The sequence below is a fragment of the Puntigrus tetrazona genome, chromosome 7 (genome assembly GCF_018831695.1).
Source record: "Puntigrus tetrazona isolate hp1 chromosome 7, ASM1883169v1, whole genome shotgun sequence".
Classification (NCBI taxonomy): Eukaryota; Metazoa; Chordata; class Actinopteri; order Cypriniformes; family Cyprinidae; genus Puntigrus; species Puntigrus tetrazona.
Genome location: NC_056705.1, coordinates 34594057 through 34618962, shown reverse-complemented (window position 1 = coordinate 34618962; position 24906 = coordinate 34594057). Strand labels below are relative to the sequence as shown.

The 24906-nt window shown below is 36.6% G+C and overlaps 1 protein-coding gene across 1 annotated transcript in view; it reads right to left on the bottom strand.

Moving 5' to 3' along the window:
• The window catches only part of ank2b (ankyrin 2b, neuronal), a 58631-nt gene that overhangs the window by 8287 nt on the left and 25438 nt on the right, over window positions 1-24906 (bottom strand). The window contains exons 7-40 of the mRNA XM_043243228.1: window positions 24075-24098; window positions 22693-22701; window positions 21913-22011; window positions 19942-20040; window positions 18887-18985; window positions 18197-18394; window positions 18010-18108; window positions 15873-15971; window positions 15490-15588; window positions 15013-15210; window positions 14401-14499; window positions 13860-13961; window positions 13520-13717; window positions 13307-13405; window positions 13124-13222; window positions 12890-12988; window positions 12459-12557; window positions 12279-12351; window positions 12046-12099; window positions 10176-10317; window positions 9522-9533; window positions 9224-9311; window positions 8949-9046; window positions 8637-8672; window positions 6912-7136; window positions 4737-4835; window positions 3656-3810; window positions 3319-3530; window positions 2864-3071; window positions 2194-2290; window positions 1814-2042; window positions 1112-1222; window positions 861-983; window positions 298-330 (exon numbers count right to left, since the gene is read on the bottom strand). Of these exons, the coding sequence (XP_043099163.1) occupies window positions 298-330; window positions 861-983; window positions 1112-1222; window positions 1814-2042; window positions 2194-2290; window positions 2864-3071; window positions 3319-3530; window positions 3656-3810; window positions 4737-4835; window positions 6912-7136; window positions 8637-8672; window positions 8949-9046; window positions 9224-9311; window positions 9522-9533; window positions 10176-10317; window positions 12046-12099; window positions 12279-12351; window positions 12459-12557; window positions 12890-12988; window positions 13124-13222; window positions 13307-13405; window positions 13520-13717; window positions 13860-13961; window positions 14401-14499; window positions 15013-15210; window positions 15490-15588; window positions 15873-15971; window positions 18010-18108; window positions 18197-18394; window positions 18887-18985; window positions 19942-20040; window positions 21913-22011; window positions 22693-22701; window positions 24075-24098 (3813 nt within the window). The remainder of the gene's footprint in view (window positions 1-297; window positions 331-860; window positions 984-1111; window positions 1223-1813; window positions 2043-2193; window positions 2291-2863; window positions 3072-3318; window positions 3531-3655; window positions 3811-4736; window positions 4836-6911; window positions 7137-8636; window positions 8673-8948; window positions 9047-9223; window positions 9312-9521; window positions 9534-10175; window positions 10318-12045; window positions 12100-12278; window positions 12352-12458; window positions 12558-12889; window positions 12989-13123; window positions 13223-13306; window positions 13406-13519; window positions 13718-13859; window positions 13962-14400; window positions 14500-15012; window positions 15211-15489; window positions 15589-15872; window positions 15972-18009; window positions 18109-18196; window positions 18395-18886; window positions 18986-19941; window positions 20041-21912; window positions 22012-22692; window positions 22702-24074; window positions 24099-24906) is intronic.

The following is a 24906-nucleotide window of genomic DNA, read 5'->3' as shown; positions in this document are numbered from 1 at the left end:
AATATTACATCTATCACAGGTCGTATGACAAACAATATGAGAAAATGTGTGTAAACCCTTTGTTATGATCAATTTTATGCATTAACCCAACGATACTAAACACATGTAAGGAGCCATGCGTGAAGTTCTGAAGGTTTCAAAACATTTTCTCAGTATTAATGTTTAAACATTAGCCTTTCTCTGTGCACTAAAACAATACTAGTGATACTACTAATAATTAAAGACCGGAGTTTTGAACTGAGATAATGAAGGAAAGCAAAGGGCATTTTGTTAATTAAAGGGCAAAATTGCAGTTACCTCCTCATCAGGTTCTTGTTCTGAATCTGATTCCTTTGAGGAGCAAAAAGCAGCAAAAGAGGAAGAGAGCGCAAGGAGATAGAAAAGACAGAGGTACAAGAAAGACAGAAGGGGACAGAGAGCAGGCAAAGCAGTTATCACAGCAACAGAACATGTCTGAGGCCAGCCAGTGAGGTGTGATACGGGTTAAGTGCAATAGAAATGCATAAAAGCATTTATCGGCTTTAACCCCAAAATACTGCAATATTAAGTCAGGTAATAAAATAAGAAAAAGAAGGAAAAGATGGCCCTAAAGATGAGGCTTTCCAAATAACCCCAGCAGTGAGTTGTATAATAGACTAATGAAATCTTCTGGTGCTTCACCTATGTCTGATAAAGTTATTCACATGTTAAAGTTCATGTAAATTATGCAAATTGTGTTTTTTGGCCTGAAACAATTATATAACGGCAACAAAATGAATGCAATGCATGCAAACTTGCCATAAAAGCTGACAAAACAAACAATTACAAAAGAAATGGAAATGAAATTTCCCTGGACAATGCACCATAGGGCGTGAATTTACCTTTGAGTAAGCAGGCAGGGTGATGTTTAAATTGCATACTGCACTATGAGTCAGAGTCCTGTAAGATCTTGGCTCTTTTGTGAAGGACAGTCGTCCACAAGGCTCTTGAGTGTTGTCTCGTATCTACAAGGGGTTCACCAAGTGTGTAGTTAAACCACTGTATGAATTCTTATTCTATATATATATATATATATATATATATATATATATATATTGACTTACTTTATATATAAAGTTGACTTACTTTGAGCCAGTCGATTCTCTTTAAAGGCATAGAAGCTGAAGACATGATGCTGGCCACTTTTTGTTAGAGGAACCAGGTTTCCGAAACAGTCTACATAGATTGGTTTACCTTCTAATACCTAAAATGCAACATAATACAAGTATCTTTGTTAAAAATGCATTGAAACGTGCATGTGTGGGTGATTGTAAAATAATTTCCTAAATGTTTATGGTAATTTAAGTGTTGGGGAGAATATTATATGCTTATTATGAATAATTACTAAATTGTACACCACAAGAGCGGGACAAACAGGAACAATGTGACTGAGAAAATAGCCTGTTGATTAATGCGAGGAGAGCAGAACAAAGTCACATAGACAATGTCTTTATTTTAGGGTGTAACTAACTGTTTAGAACCAGATAAAGTCATCTACTCTAGTCAGTCTAGTCTAAGTTAAAGTTAAACTGCTCCAAAGCTTTAGTTTCCCACTCAGTTACTAAACCAGTTGATATTACTTCACTTCTGATAATAACGTCCACCCTAATTTGATATGGTCTCTCAGCTTGTCAATCACATAAAACATTTTTTTACAATATGATGTGCAATAATTGAAACCACTTCAGTAAAATAAAACTCCCAACCATTTACCAATCAAGGACAACTAATTGGGAATCACTCATTTAGATAAAACAACACGGAGAAATATTGCTGGATTGAACCCATGACTCACCTCCACATCTCGGCTACGTGCCACTTCTGTGAAGTTCTCTTGCTGCTCCAAAGTTTTGTCCATTTTGTCATCGGTCATACAGAAACAGCGCAGTCGAGCCTCAATAGGGTCATGTGTTTTGGCAAAGATGACGAATTTGGCCATGTAAGGTACACAGATGATCTCACGATACACCTGAGTGGCAAAGTTCACCGACTCCTGCATCTGCCTGCAGTCTATAAGCCAGAATCTGATGAAGAAAATATGGGAGAAATTGGTGTTATGTATATGTATATTTGAAAAGTGATAATTCAAAAGCAAAGAATAAAAAGACAGAATAGTATATATGCACGTAATATATATATACTGTATAAAAAATGCAATTCTTGTAGAGAAAATACCTGGCGGACACATTTGTGGTGAAAGACACACAGTCATTGGTGAATGTTAATGGAGTTGTCCCAGTGATATCCTCCCATTGAGCAGGAGTGGTCCCACCTAAACGTGCAACAATTGTCTTTGGTTACAAAATAAATCCAAACATGTTTTTAAATTTAGTAACAAAGTTCAATTGATAATTGATTTTGGTTTGTCCTATATATATATTTAGACTTTTTCTCCTCTGTAAAAATGTACAGTAACATCTTCTTCCAAACATGAATTTCAAGTGACAATTCAGGAACAACAACAATGGCATATGACATATAACCAGAAATCCTTAAGACTTTTAATTTAAAATCAGAAGTACACCATTAATCTCAGTGCAAGTATATCATTCTAGGCTCTAAATAACTCAACCAATGCCACGGGTTGTAGTGCTACACCTTTAAAGAGTAACTCAACCCCAAAATGCAACAAGAATACTTTTTGTATGTAAAGAATGCAAAACTAATGTCTTTCATACTTTTCTGGGCCTTGACAGTGTTCATTATTTGGCAGTCAATGAAACAGTCAAAAGCCTGTTTCATTCAAAATATCTTAAATTGTGTTGCGAAGATAAACTAAGCTTTTACATGGGAGTAAGTGATTAATGACAACATTTTTATTTTGGGATAGAGTAAACTTTCTCACCTGTTATGCTACATAGCAAACGTAACGTAGGAGTATCTCCACCTCCAAAGCCCCCAAGGATTGGGTCAGCGGAGCTCTTCGGGACAGGGATGGTCATGGTAATGGGTTTATGGAATTTCCTCCTCCGTGGTTCCAGAGTGACTATAGGGCTGAATGTGGCTTTATTACCCAAATTCTTCCTCACTACGTCAATACTCATTGGTTGAGCCTAGCCAAAAAGCAAAGGCAATAATGAATACAACTATCAGAACAATCAGCTCGGAGCAAATTAATAAAAAGTAACACATTGCATCTCACTGTCATTTGTTACACTAGCAGCAATTGAAAAAATATTGTGAATGACTAAGATGACTAAATGAACAGCAATAACTGAGGAATAAAAGAAAATATAATTTAAATAAAATAAAACTGTGTGCATTACGATTCTATGTTGTATTTTATGAAATGTCTGCTACCTGCAGGCCGACACGGATGCGTTTAGTAAGAGCTCCCTCTGGGAAGACAGCCTGTACTTGAGGGACCACCGTGCTACTCAGAATGCCACCTTCTGGACCAATGAGATTACTGTCCTGCTTGATTCGTGACACCACAGCAAAATACTGTGGAAAGTCCCGAGTGATGATGCGACAGATTCGCTTTCTCTCCAACTCTTCTGGTGGGTCCAGTCCTAAAAAGGAATAATAATAATAACGCATGTATACAGCAGCTGATTTAGAAAGGGGACATTCAGTTGCGTATTGACTGCGTCACTATGTTAGAAAGAAGTAAGGCATTGGTCATTTTTTTTCTTACCCTCATCCATGCCGTTGAGGATCTGGTTGAGCTCTTCTTCTGTGTACTCACAATGATGCTCCTTCCAACTCTCTCCCGTTTCACTGCGTAAGATCACCAGCTCCCTCTCTTTTCCTCTTAGAGCCGCGAAGTGAGGGATCTCCACAATCACCGGCCTAACACCCAGCAGAAAGTTAAAGAATGTTAGTCATAAAAAAAAATGTGTGAGTGTGTGTGATTATGTGTTATGAATTCTATATTTAAATACAAACTATATATATCTACATAGTAACGGTAAAGTTGCCATCATGTATATAAAGTTTATATATCATGTAGGCTGTACATAAGTAATGAGTATTGTATTGTACTTTATTTCATTAGAATGTTTAAAAACAAACACAAAAAGTACATTTTTAATAAGTTTATGAAATGCAACTGGACATGGCTTTTAATTTGTTTTAATTTCAGCGCTGAAACACCTTGATATCACTTGATACAAGTCTTAATATTTGATTAAAATTGGCCATACCTACTAGACCACGGCCTATATGAGTAAAAACCTTCATAAATATGCAACAACGTACCTGCCACATATAACAACAATCGTATTATGTTGATACCTAAAAATGCACTGAAACAACCACTGAAATTCATGCTGCAACAAAAGTAGCTCAGCAAATGGCAAAAAAAAGAGATGAGCACAAAAAGCTGGGTACAAACATTCAAAAAGGAGCTAAAGGAAGCACGTGATTTAGAACAACACACTTCACTACAAGTATGACAATCACTACAAATAGTATGTCTTGGGAATGTTGTGTTGATCATGAATTTCCCAAACCTGTGAAATTTTGATAGGGATGTATACAAGTATATCCACAATTCGTTAATCGGTTTCAACAAGTTTGGAAACAATCATGAGTAATAAAGACTAAAATGGAAAAAAAAAAATGACACTAGGGTGCACCTATGGTACCATACAATACTATACAGAGACACTTCACAGTGAAAGCAGAATACAACCAAACACAATTAAAAAGGAAGATAAGTGTGAAAGGAGAAAGTGGGACTGGCATCCATTGGTTGATTTATGTGTCACTCCTACCCCAGAAATTTTGTCCCCGGTGGGCCCAGTTGCAGAATGCGGCTAACCAAACTCTCACCCTCATTCAGAGGGGGCGGGGCAGTAGGGAGGTGGAGCTTACTGTCATCCAATAGCAGCAGTGAGAAAAGAGAGCATACATGGTATATTGTCGAGTTCTGTGTAGATCCATTTCCATTTAGAATAGAAAAGTCAGAAGAGTTTAAATTCCTTTGTTTTTAGTTAAAGTACATTACCTTTTTAAAAAGATTTTGCATATAAGGTTTATTAACTGTATTTTTTTTGTAATACATATGCTTCATTATTTGTCAAACGCTAGAACTTTTACAATAATAAACAATGTATTATTTTGTTGGTTGCTGTTAAATGTAATAAGCAACTGATATTGTAATTATTTTCTAGTTTATTTTCTTAAAAACCAAGGCCAGTTCAACTCCTATTGCCATGAAAATGTTGGCATATTGTTTGTGTTCATGTTTATATATATATATATATATATATATATATATATATATATATATATATATATATATATATATATATATATATATATATATATATATATATATATATATATACACACACACACATAAATATATGACCCTGGACCAGAAAACAAGTCATAAGATATTTTAGACTGTATGGTATATTTCTTTATTTCTTAATAAGGTATATTACTAACTTGAATATACTATAATAATATACCTATATTTAAACCAGTGGCCCTAAGGTAGATGATGGGCCCCTTATATCAAGGATAAGTCAAGGGTATTATATCATTTTCAGAATGGCTAAATTGAGGAACAGTTTCAATTGAAAGGCTTTGTCAGTGACTTTGATGTTGTGTCAAACTATTGCCTAGGGGTCCCCATGGAAGAAGACATGTGCAGCTGAGCGCTGGGCAACAAGTGAACTCGGTTACGTCGCAACTTTCCCAAAGCCCCGTGTAACTTGTGTAGTCATTTTGGTCTTTTCTGTTCTTTTATTCCCCACAGTTGTCTGCAGGAAGTCCTGTTTCTCCAAAATGGGAGAAGGAAAGCTACGAAAGACCACATCCTCAAAGGAAGTTTAATATGTGTAGAATACATCGCAAGGATGAGTAGAACATGATGCAGGTGCAATCTTTTGATGAGGCCGAGAACGTCATTAGATGCAACACTATTCTTTAGCGACTATCTGTTGAGTGTACATTGGCTGTGCACTTGCCACTGAGGTGCATTATTGAATTAAATGCCCACTACGGTTTCGCACACTGAAATGGCTGTTCTTCAAATAAGACTCTATTTAAGGATGTGGAGCAATATAAAACACAGCCCTGTACTTGGACTATATGTAGATTTCCATTCATCAATTGTTAGTCAGCAAGGGAAAAACATATAATCATGGAGCAATTTAAGAAAGCTTCATTTTGCTGGTACAATGAATTTCACTGCAAGCCATTTAGCAAAATAAATAAATAATAAAACAATAATTAACAAAGCTTAAGGTTACAATCTTGTTAAATACAGAAATGCAAGAGCACGATCAGTCATTTTAATAAGAGGTGAGTAATAAAAGCAGCAAACAAGTCCATAACAGCATTGTACACTATTTCATCAAAGCACTGTTTAAACTGCTTCCTTTGCATATTATTATTATTATTATTTTATATACTGCTACTAATAAAATTTATAATTTTTATTGTTATTTTACACTTTAAACAATCATTAACTAATTTAGAATTAACACCAATGCATATTTCAGTCATAAAACGCTTTCAATCTGGCAACACAGTAAATCAATATTTCTTTACTTTCTAAGCAACCTGAATTATTTGTACTCCAACCTGATCCATCTCAGTACTGTGTGTGAGCCCTCCTCCACCCCAGCACCACCTTTCTAGATCTGCTACAGGAGTTCTCTCTTTTTTTTTACCTTGCAACAGTAAAATGTATCTAAGTATGTTGCAGTATTTTGTAGAATTGTACAAAAGTGAAATTGTTGTAAACATTAAAGCTAAAAAATGGCTTTAAACTAAAAGCATATGGTTTACAAACTGGTGTGCAAGTCTTTCCAGTGTAGCCAATATAAAAAAGGTTTCAATAGCAATAAGATACTGCAATCTCAACACGTTTTATTGTGTCCGGATTTCACTATCGTTCCGAACTGCTAAACAAACTCGAACCAATAGCTGCTTACCCAAGGAACTGAGCTCCAGAGGGTCCAACTTCAATCAGCCTGCTAGCGAGACCGTCACCCTCTACCATGGGAGGCATGGTTGCCAGACGGTGCCTTTTCACCAGTCTACAGGTGACTCGAGTAGGGGCACTGCATTTTCGAGGTGGAATGATCAGTCGCAGGCCATTGTGGCGACATCCACGCATGGCACCTCCTCGAGCATCCACCATGAAGCTGACTAAGAAACTGCATTGAGGATGTACAATGTTAAAAATATACTTATATACACTGGCACCATATCTTCAGATGAAGTAAGAGTTTAGTGACATTTTGTGTTTAATGAAAACCATGTGCATGTCATGAAATCACAAGTCATCACAAGGGATCATGATATTCCAGCCCGGTCTCATTTGTTTATAAGGGGGTATTATTAGTATGTGACGATTACAGGTACATTATTTTTTGCACGCTTGCATAGATACTGAAATGTACAATATGGATGGACTGATGAATAAAATGACGTTTATTTTTGTTTTGTTGTGCATTCAATAGTTTTTTTTTTTCTAGTTGCTTATCACTGTGTATTGAAGCTTATTTTATATACTATGGCAAACACATGTTTTGGTTAAACAATTAAATTGATGGCTAAATTAAGAATAAATTCTAACCAAGTTAAATTAATAAATTAGATGACTGAATTTATAACCTCCATGATCACAGATACAATATCAACCATTAATTACATAAATTCAATATACATTAATTATGGTTTGTAAATATGTATGCCCATACAGTTGTAAATTAGCAACGTTTTCCGATGAAGTTAATGCGGTAATATTGTACATTTTATTGTCTATGCAAACATAAATGTATGGCAGAACTACATTTACTACTGAACCGCACTGTGTGAAATACATACAAATACCCATGAGATCCCGGCGGATAACACTCTCAAGACAACATACATCTGTGTTTGATTTTCATGCAAACACACACACACACACACACACACACACACAGCACCTGCACAAATTTCTGGAAATGTGGATATACAAACCTAGAGACGCATGCATAGCAAACAAAAAATGCTCTCGTTTGTGTATATGTATGTTGATTTTTCCAAAACTTAAATTCTTATGCAATCGCTTTTTGTGCTGGTTATGGTAATTCACTTTCAGTAGTCAACTTGGTTAATCTGGATCTTTGTTCATAAACACAAGCTTTCTAATTCTTCAAAATCGTTCCTCACAGAAAGCAGGTCAGCATTAAAAATAATCACAGAGTATTTTCTGAAACAAAATGTATAATTTTGTTGTATGGCTCAATTTGTATAGGTATGTATCTACGATACATTCAAATTAAGGATTTATTATACTATATTGTTATACAATAATAATAAGTTAAGTTATAGTAATGTTACAGTAATAGTGTTTTGCTTGTCACAAAATCCATGAATAAACATAGGTTAAAAAACAAATGAGAAACGAACAAATACTGTGTTAGTCTCCAAGAAATGTTTGTGAAATGACAAATAACATTCAGATGACTTCAAACTTGCAGTGCCTTTTAGTATCTTAATGAAGTAAATATATGTACACACACACACACACACACACACACACACACATGCCTATTACAAATTGTAATAATCAAAAAGGCATAGCAAGAAGATGGCAGACTAAGTGATTTCTGTGCACACTGAAAAGAGCAGAGGAGGTCTGAGATCAAATGACACGTTGCAGTCACCTGCTATTGTCATGGTCATGACACGGAGAACAACGGCTGAAGACCAAAAATACCATCCATCAGAGAGAAAAAGTCAGAAAGAGAGAACGTTTGAAAAACAGATGAACTTGCAGTAAGTGAGTAGTAGTATGGTAACTTTCAAGGCCGGCTTCCTACAGGTTTCTGGTTGTTAAAAATGCGTGCAGATTATGTACGCATATTATTATAAAAATAGAATACCTTTAATGCCAAGGAAATGCCTGCGAGGCCAATAAGTAACATATAAAACCGTATGAATGTGTCTGATGGGAAGCAGGGTGTTTTTTTCCATACCCAGAATGAGCAGGACTTGAGGAAAGTGCTATGTTGTCCAAGTTCTCTGTTTCCCAGTTATATGAGTCCTTTTCATTCTCTCTTCCAAGTGAAGACACCTGGAGCGGATAAAGTCATCTTTTTAAAATTGGGCCTTTGTCTACTAATACAGAGATGAAATGCAGAATTCAAGAAGGCAGGATCTTTAACAACTCTTTTAATTAATCATTCAATTCCTGAAAGCCAAGATATTTTACAATTTAAAAAAATATATATGAAATAATTGTCAACTTTACCTGGTTACTGTATATCATATCCTCCATCATCCCATAATGTCTCGCTGGGTAGTAACTTTGGTGAGTGGGTGTATAAGACCTGTCCAAACTAAAGAAAAACATACAGTATACACAACGTCAGTCAACAGTTTGCCATCTTTTATTTATATACAACTTTAAACAATACAGAAATAATAATTTCTGATAATAATCCATACAACCAGTAGTAGCTCTAAAAATACAGTGTAGTAGAACAGAAATAGTGGATCATCTTTAATATGATTACTGATATATAGAGAGTGCAGTGTTCCTCACATACCTTTGTAAGCGACTATGTCAGCATTGACGGAAAGAGGAATATGAGTCACAAATGACAATTTGCTAATTTTATGTTTGACAAAGTGCACTATAGGAAAATAGCAGGTTTTCGAAAATGAGCATAACTCTATTGATCATCTTGTATTTTATTAAAAGGTTGCTATTCCAAGCCCATAAAAGCTTTGTTCGTCTTCGGAACACAATTTAAGATGCTTTGGATGAAAACCAAGAGGCGGTCAAGGTCCGAAAAAGTATGAAAGACATCATCAGTACACTCTTCATTATCTTCCATCAGTGCTTCAACTGTAACGTTGTGAAGCGACAAGAAACTTTTTGTGAACAACAATTCAGCTCCTCTTTGTCTCTCAGCATCACTGTACCGCCATTTTAAAAAGTTCTCACTGAACGTAAACAGCGCTCTTCTGTGTCAGCATACAAAAGTTATTCTCGTCACTTCATAAAACAGAGATTGAACCAGTTTTATGGATCTTGATAGTGTTCATTACTGTGCAGTCAAAATCCAAAATATCTTAAATTGTGTTCTGAGGAAGAGCTAAGCTTTTGCGGGTTTTGGAACAACATGATTGTAAGTGATTAATTACACAATTTTTCATTTTGGGGTGGAGTGTCTCTTTAAGGATCAAAACTATCGTACCTGTCTGATCGGCCCCCTTCTAAACTGAAGCGCAAGTAGTTCATGCCATCCAGGTACTGGCCGGGTAGAGAGTCGTCTCCTAACTCTCTTAAATCCTCTGCTCTCAAATATTCTCCACCATCACCTGTCATGGTGTCATCACCTGCAGAAAGACAGATGATGCTATTACTATAATCCCGTACAGCTACAAACAAAGTAAAAGTATTGTTATAATAAAAGAATCACTTGTTTAAGAGACCTTAACATAAAAAAACCCTGGAAGCGTTGTATACACACGTAAATGCACGAAACCTTTACTTAACGGACTCTTCGTTCTTTCCATTTATATTTGCTAAAGAGTGCATGTATCAGCAAGCCTCTATGATTTTGTATGACAGCAATCTACACCGAAGCAGTCCTAGAGCAGTAAAAGTCAAGGGCAGGCTAAATGAAGCTGCTCTGCCACATTATGGCCAGCAGGGGCAGTGTCTCTAGCCTGTGCGCTGAGTGGACATAAGCCACATCGAGTGGCTTTCAGTTGCATACTGTAAAGAGTGTGGAAAAAAAAAAAAAAACACACACACACACACACACACACACACACACACAAATTTGGCTTTCAGTTGCATATATATGCCTAGAGTATATATAATATGAAATAAATATATAAAAATATATATATATATATACACACACACACAATGGTTATATTTTTTAAATACAAACACACACAAATTTCACAGAAAACTGGTATGATAGTAAAATATATATATATATATATAGCTATATGAGATAATGTGGTTTTAGTAGGATTGGTTTTGCCAGGAAAATATGCTAATATGAAAATATGATATTCACAAATGTAATAAAACAAAAAAAATTCCCAGCCATGCCTTACAGTGCCTTATTAACTTATTGGCTGCACTGCAATTCCAATAAATGACAGCAAAAATTAAACAATACGTATAATTGAGGTCATGAAAAATAATTAACAACTTCAAAGGTAAATGTAAATGTATAGATTTGAATGTAGCCAGTTCATGTCACACAAACTTCTTGCATATGTAGTACAACTTATGGTTGTGGCGTTAGACGATAGCATCATGTATCGACAATAGTCAGAGATATTAGGCTCATTCTCCTATTAATGTATAAAACTACTTTTTTTAGTATTATTAATATTATTATTAGGCAGCCTATTCGTATGGGATATTATTATCGAATTGCCTCGCTATTTCACCTCAGCGCCGCACACTCATGCAAATTAGGCTTCTTCACCTCATTGGAAATGTTTAAAAAAAACATGCTCAACAAAATTGATAACCACAAATTATGTCAAAAATTCTAAAAGAGACACATTTTAGACATCTTTTCTTCAACAGTTAATAATAAACGTGACGAAACTGCATCCATCACTGCAGCATTTCCTTTTATTAACTTAAAACATTGATGCTTATTTTTCATAATTGCTATAATACACATGCAGTTAATAAGTTATCAGTCTAAAGCGGCCCTAATAGCGACATATGAATGCTGTATCCGAATATATGAATTAGCTGTTTTAAATATTTTTATATTTAACATGTCAGTGTGTTTGAAAGTATATTATTTCCGTTTTATTGGTGATTCCTCTCTCTCTCTCTCTCTCACTCTCTCTCTCTCTCTCTCTCTCTCTCTCTCTCTCTCTCATGTAAGCATGGGTTATCACCAAATATTTATGAAATAGCCTACAGTCTCTCTCTTGCCCCCTCCCAATCCTACACGATAATATCGAGTAACGGTGAACTTATGAAAAATTACCATATCGCCCAATCCTAGTACAGCTATTATGAATACCAGTAAATAGGTTGAGTTATTACACCACACCAATCCATGCTATGTCACTCTATACCTTCAAAATCAATAGAATCATCAGACATAGCCCCATCATCTACCTGTCTTGAAACTGCAAGAAATTCCATGGTAATACACATCAGAAACCAAATACACGACAAAAAAATTGTCAACATATGTTGGAAATTTTAGACTTGCCAACATACTTTAGGAAATATTCCAAGATTGAGTGAATGATGGACTGACTGACGGAAATAATAAAGCAATAAAATAATAGGTTGTCACACTCACCCTCTTCATCAGACACGTCAAGGACTTCTGTCATGGTCTCTGGCACATTTAGCTTGTGTTTCTCTGTCACGGTCTACATAGAAACAAGCGTGTTTTGTCGTTGTTGTTAATCTAGTTAAAATCCACAATGCACGTATTTTTATGAACTTCCTAAGAAGGCGCATTCTAGGGTAAACGTACCGTTGTTGTAGTGACAATTTCCTCTGTGACTACTCTCAGAGTGTCAACCACAGAAATGTAACCAAGGCGACGCGCGATGGCAAGAGCGGTGTTTCCATTCTACACAGCAGAGGACATAATATCATACCAATATCAATTAAAGAAAAATGAAAGACATTGGCTATGTTTTGTTTTAAGGTGTCCTTGTTACAGAGTAATTATACATTTAAGTATTGAGTAATATTAGTTAACTACATGTACTTGCTATATGGTTAAGGTTAGGATTAGGTTTATGGTTACTTACCATAATAGTAAATACATGTATTATGTGCGACAGACACTAAGAAAAAGCCTTTCAAAGGTCTGCACTATAGGGTCCATTTTATACTGATTTTATTCAATAACGTTCAAATGGAGTGTGTGTGTGTGTGTGTGTGTGTGTGTGTACTCACCACAGTGATGGCATTGGGTTTGGCTCCATGTTGGAGTAAGACATTAATAATGTGTGTGTTCCCTTGTTGCGCAGCCTGGTGTAGAGGTGTGTAACCATTCTGACAAGAACACAAATGTTATATTTCACAACATGCACATTGCTATTTAATGTGAATTACATTAATTTTTTACGTGGAAACCAGCGCATACTGTGGTTATTTGTTTAAACGTAAAATTGTCTTTATATAAAATACCTTCGTTTTAGCATTGACACTTGCCCCACTCTTCAACAGAAAATTGACCATCTTTGCATTTCCATAGTGACAGGCAACGATAAGAGGTGTGTATCCCAACTGAAACAGAGATCGTATCGTCAGCCTCAGCGATAGTTATTGGGGAAAATATCGTACTCTGGGATATAATAATGATCTTCTTACTTTGGTTTGTTGGTCAAAGTTGGCACCGTGCTTAACTAAAATCTCTCCAACACCTACTTTGTCTTCTTGGGCAGCAAGATGAAGGGATGTAAGTCCACTCTGAAAAAAACATTAATAAATAGATAAACCAATCAAACCTTTATACAACAAAGCTAGAATTTAACTGAAATAAAGTCTTTGATAATAGTCTGGGCCTTGGCTATACTTAAACACCTTAGTGGGCACATTGACATTAGCTCCTCTTTGCAGAAGGAGAGCTGCCATCTCACTGTGTCCCTCTTGAGAAGCCAGATGGAGCGGCATCACACCCTGTTTGGTCTGGATGTTGGTCTCAGCTCCGTACTGTAGGAGGGTGGTAGCTATTTCCATTTGATTCTTTTTTGCTGCTATATGAAGGGGAGTGTATCCATTCTACGTGAACGGAGAAAACACACAGAGTACAGTTAGGCTTGGTGAAGCCAGAAGAGAGGTTGCAAGAGAAAAAAGAAACGTGAAATTAAATTTCAAAGGGAAAAAAGCACGTTTTATATATTTTACGCTGACATCATCTCACCTTGGCTGTGGCATGGGGAGATGCTCCTTTGTCCAAAAGCAGGAGCGCCACCTTCTGGTTATCATAGTGAGCAGCAACATGTAGAGGAGTAAGACCATTCTGCTGGGATGATGGTCAGTGCAACATGATTAAGGGAGAACTGTTAGCATCGCAAAAAGCATTAAATCAAACCTGACACATGGAATATTTGATGAAAAAGCCGTGTTAGCAGGGATTGTTATAGCGTGGTAAGTTTGTAGGTAAGGTTGTCATCTATATTAGAGTGCAAGCTCGAGAGCAATCAAAACCTGGTTCCTTATTAAAGAAAAAAGGAAGAAAACAACGTTGTTTCTTTTTCTTAAAGAAATGTTATCAGTAAGTGAAACGATGCTTACCAGTACTCTTGCAGTCAACATAGCCTGAACGTATTTCTTTTAAACAACATTCCAAAAATTCTATTAATTAGGCTACAACCAACCAATCGTGTAAATAAAAAAAATGCACTGAATAATTTTGTCTTAATCTTGAAATTTGCAACAGTGTTCAGTTTGCTTGTGCCTACCTTCCCAGCAAAATCAGGGGATGCCCGCCGCTGTAGAAGTAGTTTGGCCACATCCAGGCTACCGTATTTTGACGCCACATGTAAAGGTGTGAATCCTTTCTGTAAATATGCAAATGCAAAAAAACAGATAAAACAGCTGATCCTTGTCAAACATACTAACTGAATGTATATTACATTATACATAATACTAATATACCCTTAGTAATATTAAAAAAAAACATATTCATATTCAGATGTAGTTTTTGGTACTGTCAGCAGGGAGTGACAGTGAGTCCTTCAGAACATAGTACTTAACGTGGACTAGTACCACAATAATAACTCAGTGGCAGTAACAATAACTGCAGTATTTTTTGTAACTATATATGTAGTTTTAGTAAATACTAGTTAATAATTCTCAAAAATATTAATCAGCTATTAAAAATGGTGCGATCATTCATTTATGCTCAAGAAGGTAAATCCCTACAGCGATGTAAAATCTTTTTTTTTATTTGCACTGTTCTTTAAAAGCTACATAAGAACATTTTACACATTCTACAAAGTGTATGTAAACTTTTAAGTTTAAGTTTTGGGGTTTTTATTTCAACAGAGAAGTAAAATCCGGCTATCGCTGACCTTGGTAGCTAAAGAGTGAGAAGCACCGGCTTCCAGCAGCACTGAAGTAACGTCCAGATGTCCCTCGCGTGCAGCGATGTGAAGGGGGGTGTAACCATTACTGGTTGCCGCATCTGGATGAGCCATGTGTTGTAGCAGGAGCTGGACAATCTCTGTCTTACCCAGACGAGATGCAATGTGAAGCGGAGTCTGATCCTCCTGATGGGTGAGAAGTCTGATATTGGTACATAGGTGCATAAAGGCACTTTTTGAGTAAACAGCGTGTTAAAGATTAATCATAGCAGTTTGGTGTATTCATTTCTTGTCATTAAATTGCATCATGCATGGACTAAATATCTTTCTCTGGGCACCCTGCTCTCAAAGATAGTAGTTAATAGAGTAATACAGCTGGGATACCTGTATCCCCCTCAAATAAGACAAAAGCATTGCTCAAATATTAATATTAAGTGAACACATGCAGTTTTTCCTTTGTTTTACCCTTGCTCGTGCATCCACCATGGCTCCATTTCTCAGAAGACAGCGAACAACTTCCATCTGTCCAGCACGGGCAGCCATGTGCAAAGCAGTCTCTCCACGCTTAGACAGAATACAGAGGCGGTATTTAATGCTCTAGAGAGTTCTAATCTTTTGTTTAAATAATTTACTCAAACCACAAAGGCCGTCTCAAAAAGTAGGCATAGACATCTTCATTAAGCAAATATTAAAAAAATGCTTAAAATGAAAAGGCATTTGCACCGAACCTAAATTTCATTCAGTATACTGATGGATATTAGTAAAAACATATATTTTGCATAGTTTTATTTAACGCTATCTGTGCCTGTAGTCATGCTGTGCCTGTAAGACAGCTCATTATCACTCACTATATTGCTAACATCAGGGGAGGCTCCGTTCTGTAGCAGTAAAAGAACAATGTTGAGGTGACCCATGAAGGCTGCCACATGGATTGGTGTGAGACCAGACTAGAGAGAGAGAGAGAGAGAGAGAGAGAAACAACGGCGTCAGTCTAATAACTTAAATCAAATAAATGATCAACACACATCACATACTGTAATCATAATGTAAATGTCATCGACGTAATAATCGATGCATGATATGCTATATCAGATCAACCGAGGCGCTACAATAAATTACGCCACATTAAAAGTGCATCAAATTTATTGTTGAATTTCGTATTTGAAAGCTGGGACTTCTATATAAATACACACACACACACGTCACAAGCAGGGTTGCCATTTTGGCGTGAGATTTACATGGGCCGCATGTGAACGTGAGATGTGCATGTGTCTCAAGCCAAATACGTGAGAGTTGGCACCCTGTTATTTATGTCCTCATTTAATGAGATGGCAGAAGGTAATATCACTGAAACGTCACCCGCAGTTCAGTACGAGTAGTAAACGAAACCGCTCATCTGTGTTCATTAACACACAGACGAGCAGAATTCATATTTTTGTGTGTGCGCGCGCGCTCGTTGGTGCGGAACTGCGCTGAGCTCAATACAGTCGTGTAAAGCCTGGCTCGCGCGACAGGATTTTAGCTCCCTAGGTTGCTATTGCAGGGAGGGCCGCCCCGCTAATATAATGGCAGGGGAAACACTGGAAACATTTATTTAGTCACAAAACAGTCATTTTGTCCAAAGTCCTAAATACATTTTCTGTTTGAACATGCAGAAGCAGGATGGGATACAGTTCTAAAAAACCTATCAGGACATATTTGGCAGAAGTCTTCATTCTGGCAGACGGACAGAGAGAGGCGTCAGGTGTTCTGTTGCTGAAGCCTGTGACATAGGGCTCTGAATGGCCACATGTCTGTCTGAGCCTAAATGAGGTGATCTGATCACCTGAGAATGTGCCGGAGGGAGAGAACATGCAACGTCTCCAACCGTGTCATGAGGGGTATAAACATTTTTGGACTGGACCTTGAGCCCCGCATGAATGACCATGGCACGGCTTGAAGGAAATACAAGGTTGCAGACATATGTTAGAGACATAACACCTCAGGGACTGGGTGGCTGTGCTCCTTTTCCTTACCAACAGGTCACGGATGATTTTTTTTTAATTAAAGACAGGAAAGACTTATCAGCCAGGTCAATGCCCAATTTATAGTCGCTGGAAACACATTCTGGCCTTTAGAAGGAGAGGGCAGACAATGTGAAAAACCTCTGCTTCTCTTTATGACACTAGAGAATACTGCAAGAACAACTTGCAGACATTACAAGCTCTCAAGTGTGTAAAAGAATGAACTGCTTGAACGCAGCTGAGTGCTGCTATGCCACGTGGATTTTCAACCACCACTTTGCAGAAAAGCACAGACAGACACACTGGACAGGGGTATTGAGCAAAAAGGTACTCTGTTTTCTTTTTAATCTATGTGAGCCACAGAAGCCTCTTTGTCAAAAACAAACCTGCTATGTAGAGACTGACTGTGGAAACCAAATGATATATATATATATATCACCAGCATTTATTTATCCTTTAAAATGTCCTTACACCCTTGCTCCACTAAACCCATAATGGTGGTAAAGTCAAAAGTATCCCGCCTTTGAAGATCTCGACAACTCATTATGGAATTCTACAAAGTGGAAGCAAACTACATCCAGGCAGAAAGCATTGCACTTCCTGCTGGTCAGTATCTAACCACTTTAGTCTGTCCAAAAAAGAATAGTAAGTTCTTTAAAGGCAAAAGAAGGCCACCTCAGAAACAGAGTGATTCCATCCTTCTTGAAAAATAAAGTGAGAGTGAAGCACTTAACTCAAAAGTCTTCACAGTGCATACATTCAGAAATGCCACTGATTCTAGAGTGAGCCAATGAAAGGGAACTACAGAGCATTCTGAGAAACCAAGCACAAATCCTGTGCAGGCTTGAAGAAGATTCTGGCAAATCAGTAAACTTAAAGTATAAATCACTGAAACATAAATCAGTAATATATATTATAGTGTGTTTACTCAAATGAGACCTTCATGTTGTTCTTATGGGAGTGTTAGTCTCTGTGCTCATACCTCAGTGATAGCTTGAATGAATGCTCCATACTTGATCAAGAGCTCCATTACTTTGACTCTGTTTTTCTTACAGGCAATGTGTAGAGGAGTGAAACCATTCTAAAAAGAAGCAAACAAGTAAGAAAGTCTAAGATTATTAAAAGCTTTATAGAGAAAACAAGACCCACAAAAGGACGAATGCATGTACCAATGCTCGAGCATTCGGGTTGGCTCTCTTGTCTAATAGAAGTTTGGTAACTCTGTAGTGACCACAGTGGGCGGCAACATGGAGGGCTGTCAGGTAGTCCAGCGTGACATCATCAACAGGCGCCTTGTGCTGCAGCAGGTGTTTGACGCACTCCACATGGTCACCCTGCGCTGCCATGTGGAGCGGAGATAAACCGTTCTAGACACAGCAAGAGTAAATTGAAAAAGAAAGTAAGAGAACATTTTATCATGACATCACATATTAGTCTGTATGTGTTTGGTAATGTAAATTTTGTTATGTAATTTAAACTTTAAGGAGAGGCAAAAGAAAACTATTTTTGGTTGGTGATGGGTTAAGTAGTGCATTACATTATTGAGTTACTCTTACACAAAGTAATTAACACGATTTTGCAGCATTTAGAATTCAATTGACAGTTGCTGAAATTAATAAAAATGTAATAAAATTTAAAATTCTCAATTCACCGAGATGTTTTATCAGGAACGCCATATCATTACATAAAATTAAGAAATTTTCTTTGTGTATAGAAATTGTTGAATTTTTTAATTTTTATAAAATGTTATACTTTACCTTCAACGACACATTACAGTTAAAATTCAGAATTTATATTTATTATTACACAAAACAAAGAATATCATGTTAAATAAAAAAAGTCTTCATTTCAATAGCTACCTTGGTTCTGGCAAGCATAGGGGCTCCTCTCTCCAGTAAGAGCTCCACTGCGGTGTCATGCCCACTTCTTGCTGCGCAGTGTAAGGGCGTGAGGCCATCCTGCAACACAGACATTCTCACCTTAATTTCTCATCCGTAATGTTATGACGAAGCACTCTGCAATGCATTCTGGAACTCGAAAAAAAACCCAAACGAACAAATGGGACGTTATATACATTCTCCTTAACCCCTACACTCTCAAATATAGTCTCTCTCCTGTGTCTTTTATCCTCTGTGTATTCATCTTTGCTTATTGCGCATGAAAGGCACTGCTGAAGTCAGTAACAACAGAGCTTGAAAGGGGTGTGTGTGTGTGTGTGTGTGTGTGTGTGTGTGTGTGTGTGTGTGTGTGTGTGTGTGTAGGATGATACATCAGACACTGCAGGAGGGGGACTGCAGAAGAATAGGACAGAACACAACCAGCTGGACTCCACACTGCAGTCAAAATCTGAAGAAGAACACAGCCGGTCATGGCTTTAATCAGACCACACACACACACACACACACACACACACACACACACAGTGACTCGTCATCACTGGTTACTGCACATAGAAATTGTGGTTTCCCCTAATATTTCATTTACAGTTCAGGCAAAAACAAATATATGTGTATTTTAATATATAAACACATATTATATTTGCAAAATTAAGACTATAAAGTTTAACTGGATGACGTAATTATAATGGGATTATAACGATGAATGTAACACAGGCTGTAAAGACTTCTGACAATCATGCAACTGCATACTGGATTGAGACTTTCAATTAATGAAGGTTCCAGTAGGCCTTACTTTGTTGATTTTGCATGTTTTCTTGTGTTTGCATGGGTTTTCTTTGGGTGAACAAGTCAAAGCCATGCATGTGACACTTATTAAGTAGTGTGATACAAACTCTTCATAGCACCTTTTACCATTTTTCTATTAATAACTGACATCTGACTTATATCAGACTGTATCTGATATAAGATGTGTATACAGTAGGTACAAAACAAAAGTGCTAAAAATTGTTACTAACCCTTGTTTTGGCATCAATCTGAGCCCCTCTGTCCAACAGCAGATGAACCATATTAGTGTTTCCCCTCTTAGACGCGACATGTAGTGGCGTGATCCCATTCTGTACAGATGAAGTAAATAAGTCCATTAATATTAGTATACAAATAAACAAACCATGTATGTGAGCTCACTGATGGCTTTATGACCACGTTTCAGTATGATTGAATGTTCGGCAAGTGTTTTATAATGGATGCTCACTGAAGAAGCATGTTTTTATAGAAGTCTGATTTGTACAGTAGTGTATGGCATCAACATTCGCTCTGACAAAGGAACTGTTTACTGGTCAGACGTGTTCAGCTGCCTTCAGATCAACACAACAGATTTATAATGTTTTATTACATTTTTTAAATTTGTGTTTTGTCCTGTTTAATAATTCTGAATACAGATCTGTCACTGTGTATATTTATATAACTTTAAGGTGACTGTGACTGACAGTGGTCTGTTGGTATCTATCTATCTATCTATCTATCTATCTATCTATCTATATATATATATATATATATATATATATATATATATATATATATATATATATATATATACATTTAAAAAGAAAGAAGGCATCAGGTAGCATTACTTCAAGCTTGTGGAGTATTTGCTTTGGGTGGTTTTGTATGCGCTGTAATTTAAAAACAGCACCTAATATCAGGAGGTCTCCCTTATTTCGGAGATCGGCCCACTACTGGAACCGAATGTCTCTGTGTTCCTAATGGCTAGCAGGTGATTGTGGGTCCCCCTGGAGCTCTGGGCCCCTATGCACTCTGTCACCCTTTTCCCCCCACTAGCCACACCCCTGTTTATGAAACTTAGGAGCAAAGAAAAAAACCTGTCTCCTCTTGGCTAATATCAAAATTCAACATTTTTCTTTTAAAATCTTCAGTTCGTACTTCAAATTTGCCGACCGGCGTTTTGTTTTGTTCTCTCTCTACGTCTGTCAGTAATCACGCCACACATCCGTCTTAATCCATTTGCCAGGACTGCTTCCACATGCCACAGTCATCAGAAGTGAGATTTTTTGTACGTTTCCATATTTAAAATATGCTTATTTGTTTTACCAAAATGCATGGATTCACTACAGGAGGCCTTCATTCACCCCCCTAGAGCCGTGTGAGGGATGTTTTACTACGAATGCGCATACTTAATTTCTAGTGATTATCACTTAATCTCTAGCGATTATCATCGATTTGATTATAAAGACCGTCTCTGCATTTAATAACAAATTGTTCAATTTCTCATTATAACATCCCTATCATTGTATTCTTCTATTTGATACTGTTCAGTGCTTTGACACAATCTGTATCGTTAAAAGCGCTATAAAATGATTGATGATTGATTGATCGACCTTTTTTCACTTCTTCTGAAGTGTACTCCCACTTAGTCCCATGGTTATGCTTCGATGGGCCTGCTCAGTTTTTAAGATAACTCCGACTAGATTTGTCTCTACAGACACACTCTCTCCTTTACACAAATCTGACATAGTTGTGTTTAAAATTGAACTGGAAACGAAGTGCTGGAACTGAGCCTGGTTTCTCCCAAGGCTTTTTTTTTCTCTATTTTGTCACAGATGGAGTTTTGGTTCCTCTGCTGCAGTCATCTCTAGCTAGCTTAGTTGGGGACACTTCATTTCTATTATCGTCGATTTGATTAAAAGATCCTATTGAAACACTCAATACTGAAATACCTTAGCGTTTAATCTTGTCATCACTGACACTCTGTTCTCCAAACTTGATACTGCTCAGTGCATTAACACAAGACGATAAAAGTGCTATATAAATAAAGCGATTCATTGATTGATTTGATTGTCTGAAAGAAGAAAGTCAAATACATCTAGAACGCTTCGAAGATGAAAAAAACACAGGCTAAGTTTCATTTTAGGTCGAACTAACGCTTTAAGGAAGTCATGTACATGCATGTAAAAGCTGTAAACACTCACCCTTGCAGTGAAGTCCACAGCGGCCCCTCGATTGAGGAGCAGTGTTGCGACATTTACATTTCCGTAGTGAGCAGCGATATGCAGGGGTGTGAATCCACTCTGGAAAAAGAGAGGACGGGACACAAGAAAGAAATAACATAAAAAAACATGAGATACAAGCCAACATTCATTCAGTGTTTTAGAGCCAAGCTGTCAATAAACGCAGATCTGAAAACAGACATGAACTTACAATTAAAAAGCTGGTTTCAGATCTGCAATTAGTGGCATCTTCAACCCCGGCTAAAAACTGCAACCCTGACTTTATCTTGTTTTAATAGACTATGTTAGCATGCAGCAATCACTTGTAGTGAAAGTATAAATAATGAAATGAGCTCATTGCTGCCTCAAAGGCATATTTGGTCCCATGTGAAGGAGTCTGGAAAGAAACCTTAAACTTGAATTTTGACAACTAACACATACATAAACATACACATAGAAACTTTAAGAGACGTCAAACTCCTAGACACAGGCATGCAAACCAAAAAAAAGACAAATAAATGTACTTAAAATAACGAGAAGTCGTTAACCGAACTTGACAAAAGACACAACATTTCAGATGACGTACAGTTTTAGTATAACGGAAACAAGGGGAACGTGATCAAAGAATAACACCAAAGAAAACATAAAAGAATCCAAAGACAAAAGTGCAATATGCAGATAATTTCAGTAATAAAATCATGTCTGGACTATAAGAAGGTAAAGATTGTAGAGGAGTTTGAATATGTGAAATTCTTGCCTTACCTTCCCATTCTGAAAGTCACGGTCCGATTTAATGTGAAAACATCATTTACAAAAGTGTGAAGAATATATTGACTGTGTGAAACACGTTCAAAGCTGGTGCAAAATCAAATATGCGATGCAGCATGCTGTGCAGTGGAAAATTACATTAAAACTAGCGCTGGCAAAAAATTCATTGCGATTAATCGCATCCAAAAGAAACGTTTTTTTGACATAATATGTGCGTGTAAATAAAACCTCTATTTTGGATGCGTTTAATCTCAATTGATCGTTTGACAGCACAAATTTAAACCTAATACGCCTGCAAAGATTAAAGAAATCTGGCCATTTTAAAGTACATACATGTACCGCTAACTATGTACAAAACCTTCATTCTGGGCATACTTTTGTAACATGTATGATATTGCATTGCGGTATTAGCATTCATACATCCATCATGTACATCACATAATAATCATTCCATGAATAATAATAGTAATACTAATATCAATAAAATGCATAATCCAAACATAACTGATAACGCTGATACAACAACGGTTTAAAAATGTATACGCCACCTGCAAACATTCAAACATTATTTCTGGTGGATGTATGGATGTTGAAAAAGAATGATTAATCCCTCTTAGCAGAGCCTATATATTATAGTGTTAAAGAGCTTAATGCAATCACACTAATGCGTGCCGGAAGTCAAGCAATTGTTTTTAAAAGGCAAATTCGTGCCACTGGGGTCTGTTTGACCTTTAGGTAATGAAATAAATGTCCATTTCATTAAAGCCATGTCACTGGCTTCCCCTAGGCTTCTGAATATTTCAGTAAAGGTAGCAAGCAAAGCCAATATAAGACAGTGTTGTTCACTTGTCTGAATATTTGTATCAAAACTAATGCATTTAATAAAACATTACAACAATGGACATAAATAATAGTATTTTAACATACATAAAATTTCAACTCAACTGAGCAAGCAGTACTTTGGCATTAATAGTTATGTTAAAGAGCCCTTGCAGCTTAATACTGACTGTAAGCAAATGCTAAAATGTTCATTTTATGATGAGGAGGATTATAGATGTATTAAGAGGATAGACACTGTCTGCATTATTGACTTTTCAGCCCGTCTCTGATTATAATAAACATCAGCAGCAATCATGGCACTAGATATAACGTTCTCATTCAATACATTTTACAAATAAAACTGACATTTCTGACATGACATAGGTTTGATGCTGTGAACGAGACTAACCAGCCATGCAAAGGTTCAAAAGAACTAAAAATGCAGTTAACAAACAGAAAAGCTCGATTCTACATGCCAAAAAGAGGACCAAAAATGAATGCAATAAATCAATAGTTTTTGTTGGCTGAAAAATGAGGAACTAGATAAATATCTCTACCTCGGTTGTCCTATTGACCATCATCTGTTGCAGCAAAAACAGGGAAGGAAATAGGCTTGTTATATTTCACTCAAACACATTCGGGATTGATAGCGGCGGCATGCAAACTGTGCCAGAGAAGCAAGAGGTCTTCATTTTTCTCTGAGGGACCATATCTATTACCCAGCCTGCCACTAGGAACCCATTCCTAAAGATATATTAACTTACATGAGGTCACGTGATCATCCCAATCACTTTATTACAGCAATAAGTCATTATAAAATAAATAAACCCCCTGTAAAACATACTCAATACTATGGTTTTATTGTGGTCATGGCTCAAGAATTAGATTTTGTGCAATACTGCATGTGAATTGCTATCAAAAGACGGGACTACAAGCAAAAATAACACAGTTAACATGATTAAACATTTAATTCGATGTTCTACAATTCACAAAACCTCAAAAGTTGACAACAGTAATACATAAATATTAATATTTCATGTGTATAAGCCAACAAATGACTAAAATTATATTTAAATGTATCACTTAACTACTATTTTGGTTTGAAACCGAAACAAAAAATAAACTGGCATTTTTCATCATAAAAAAAAAAAAACAATTCTGAATGTTGCATGTTTTTCTTTGAAAATGAAAACAGCACTTATAGTATAAACAACTGGCCGTTCTTAAAAGAAAAATAAATACCTCTATTGGCATTTTCCAAAACAACGAAACATTCAGTCTCAAACACAGACACACCGCACACAAGAGGCATGCACGCACACTTTCACGCAAATGTAGGCTGCGCTTTAGTGCACATTTATTTCGCAAGTGCATGCTGTTTCTTTATAT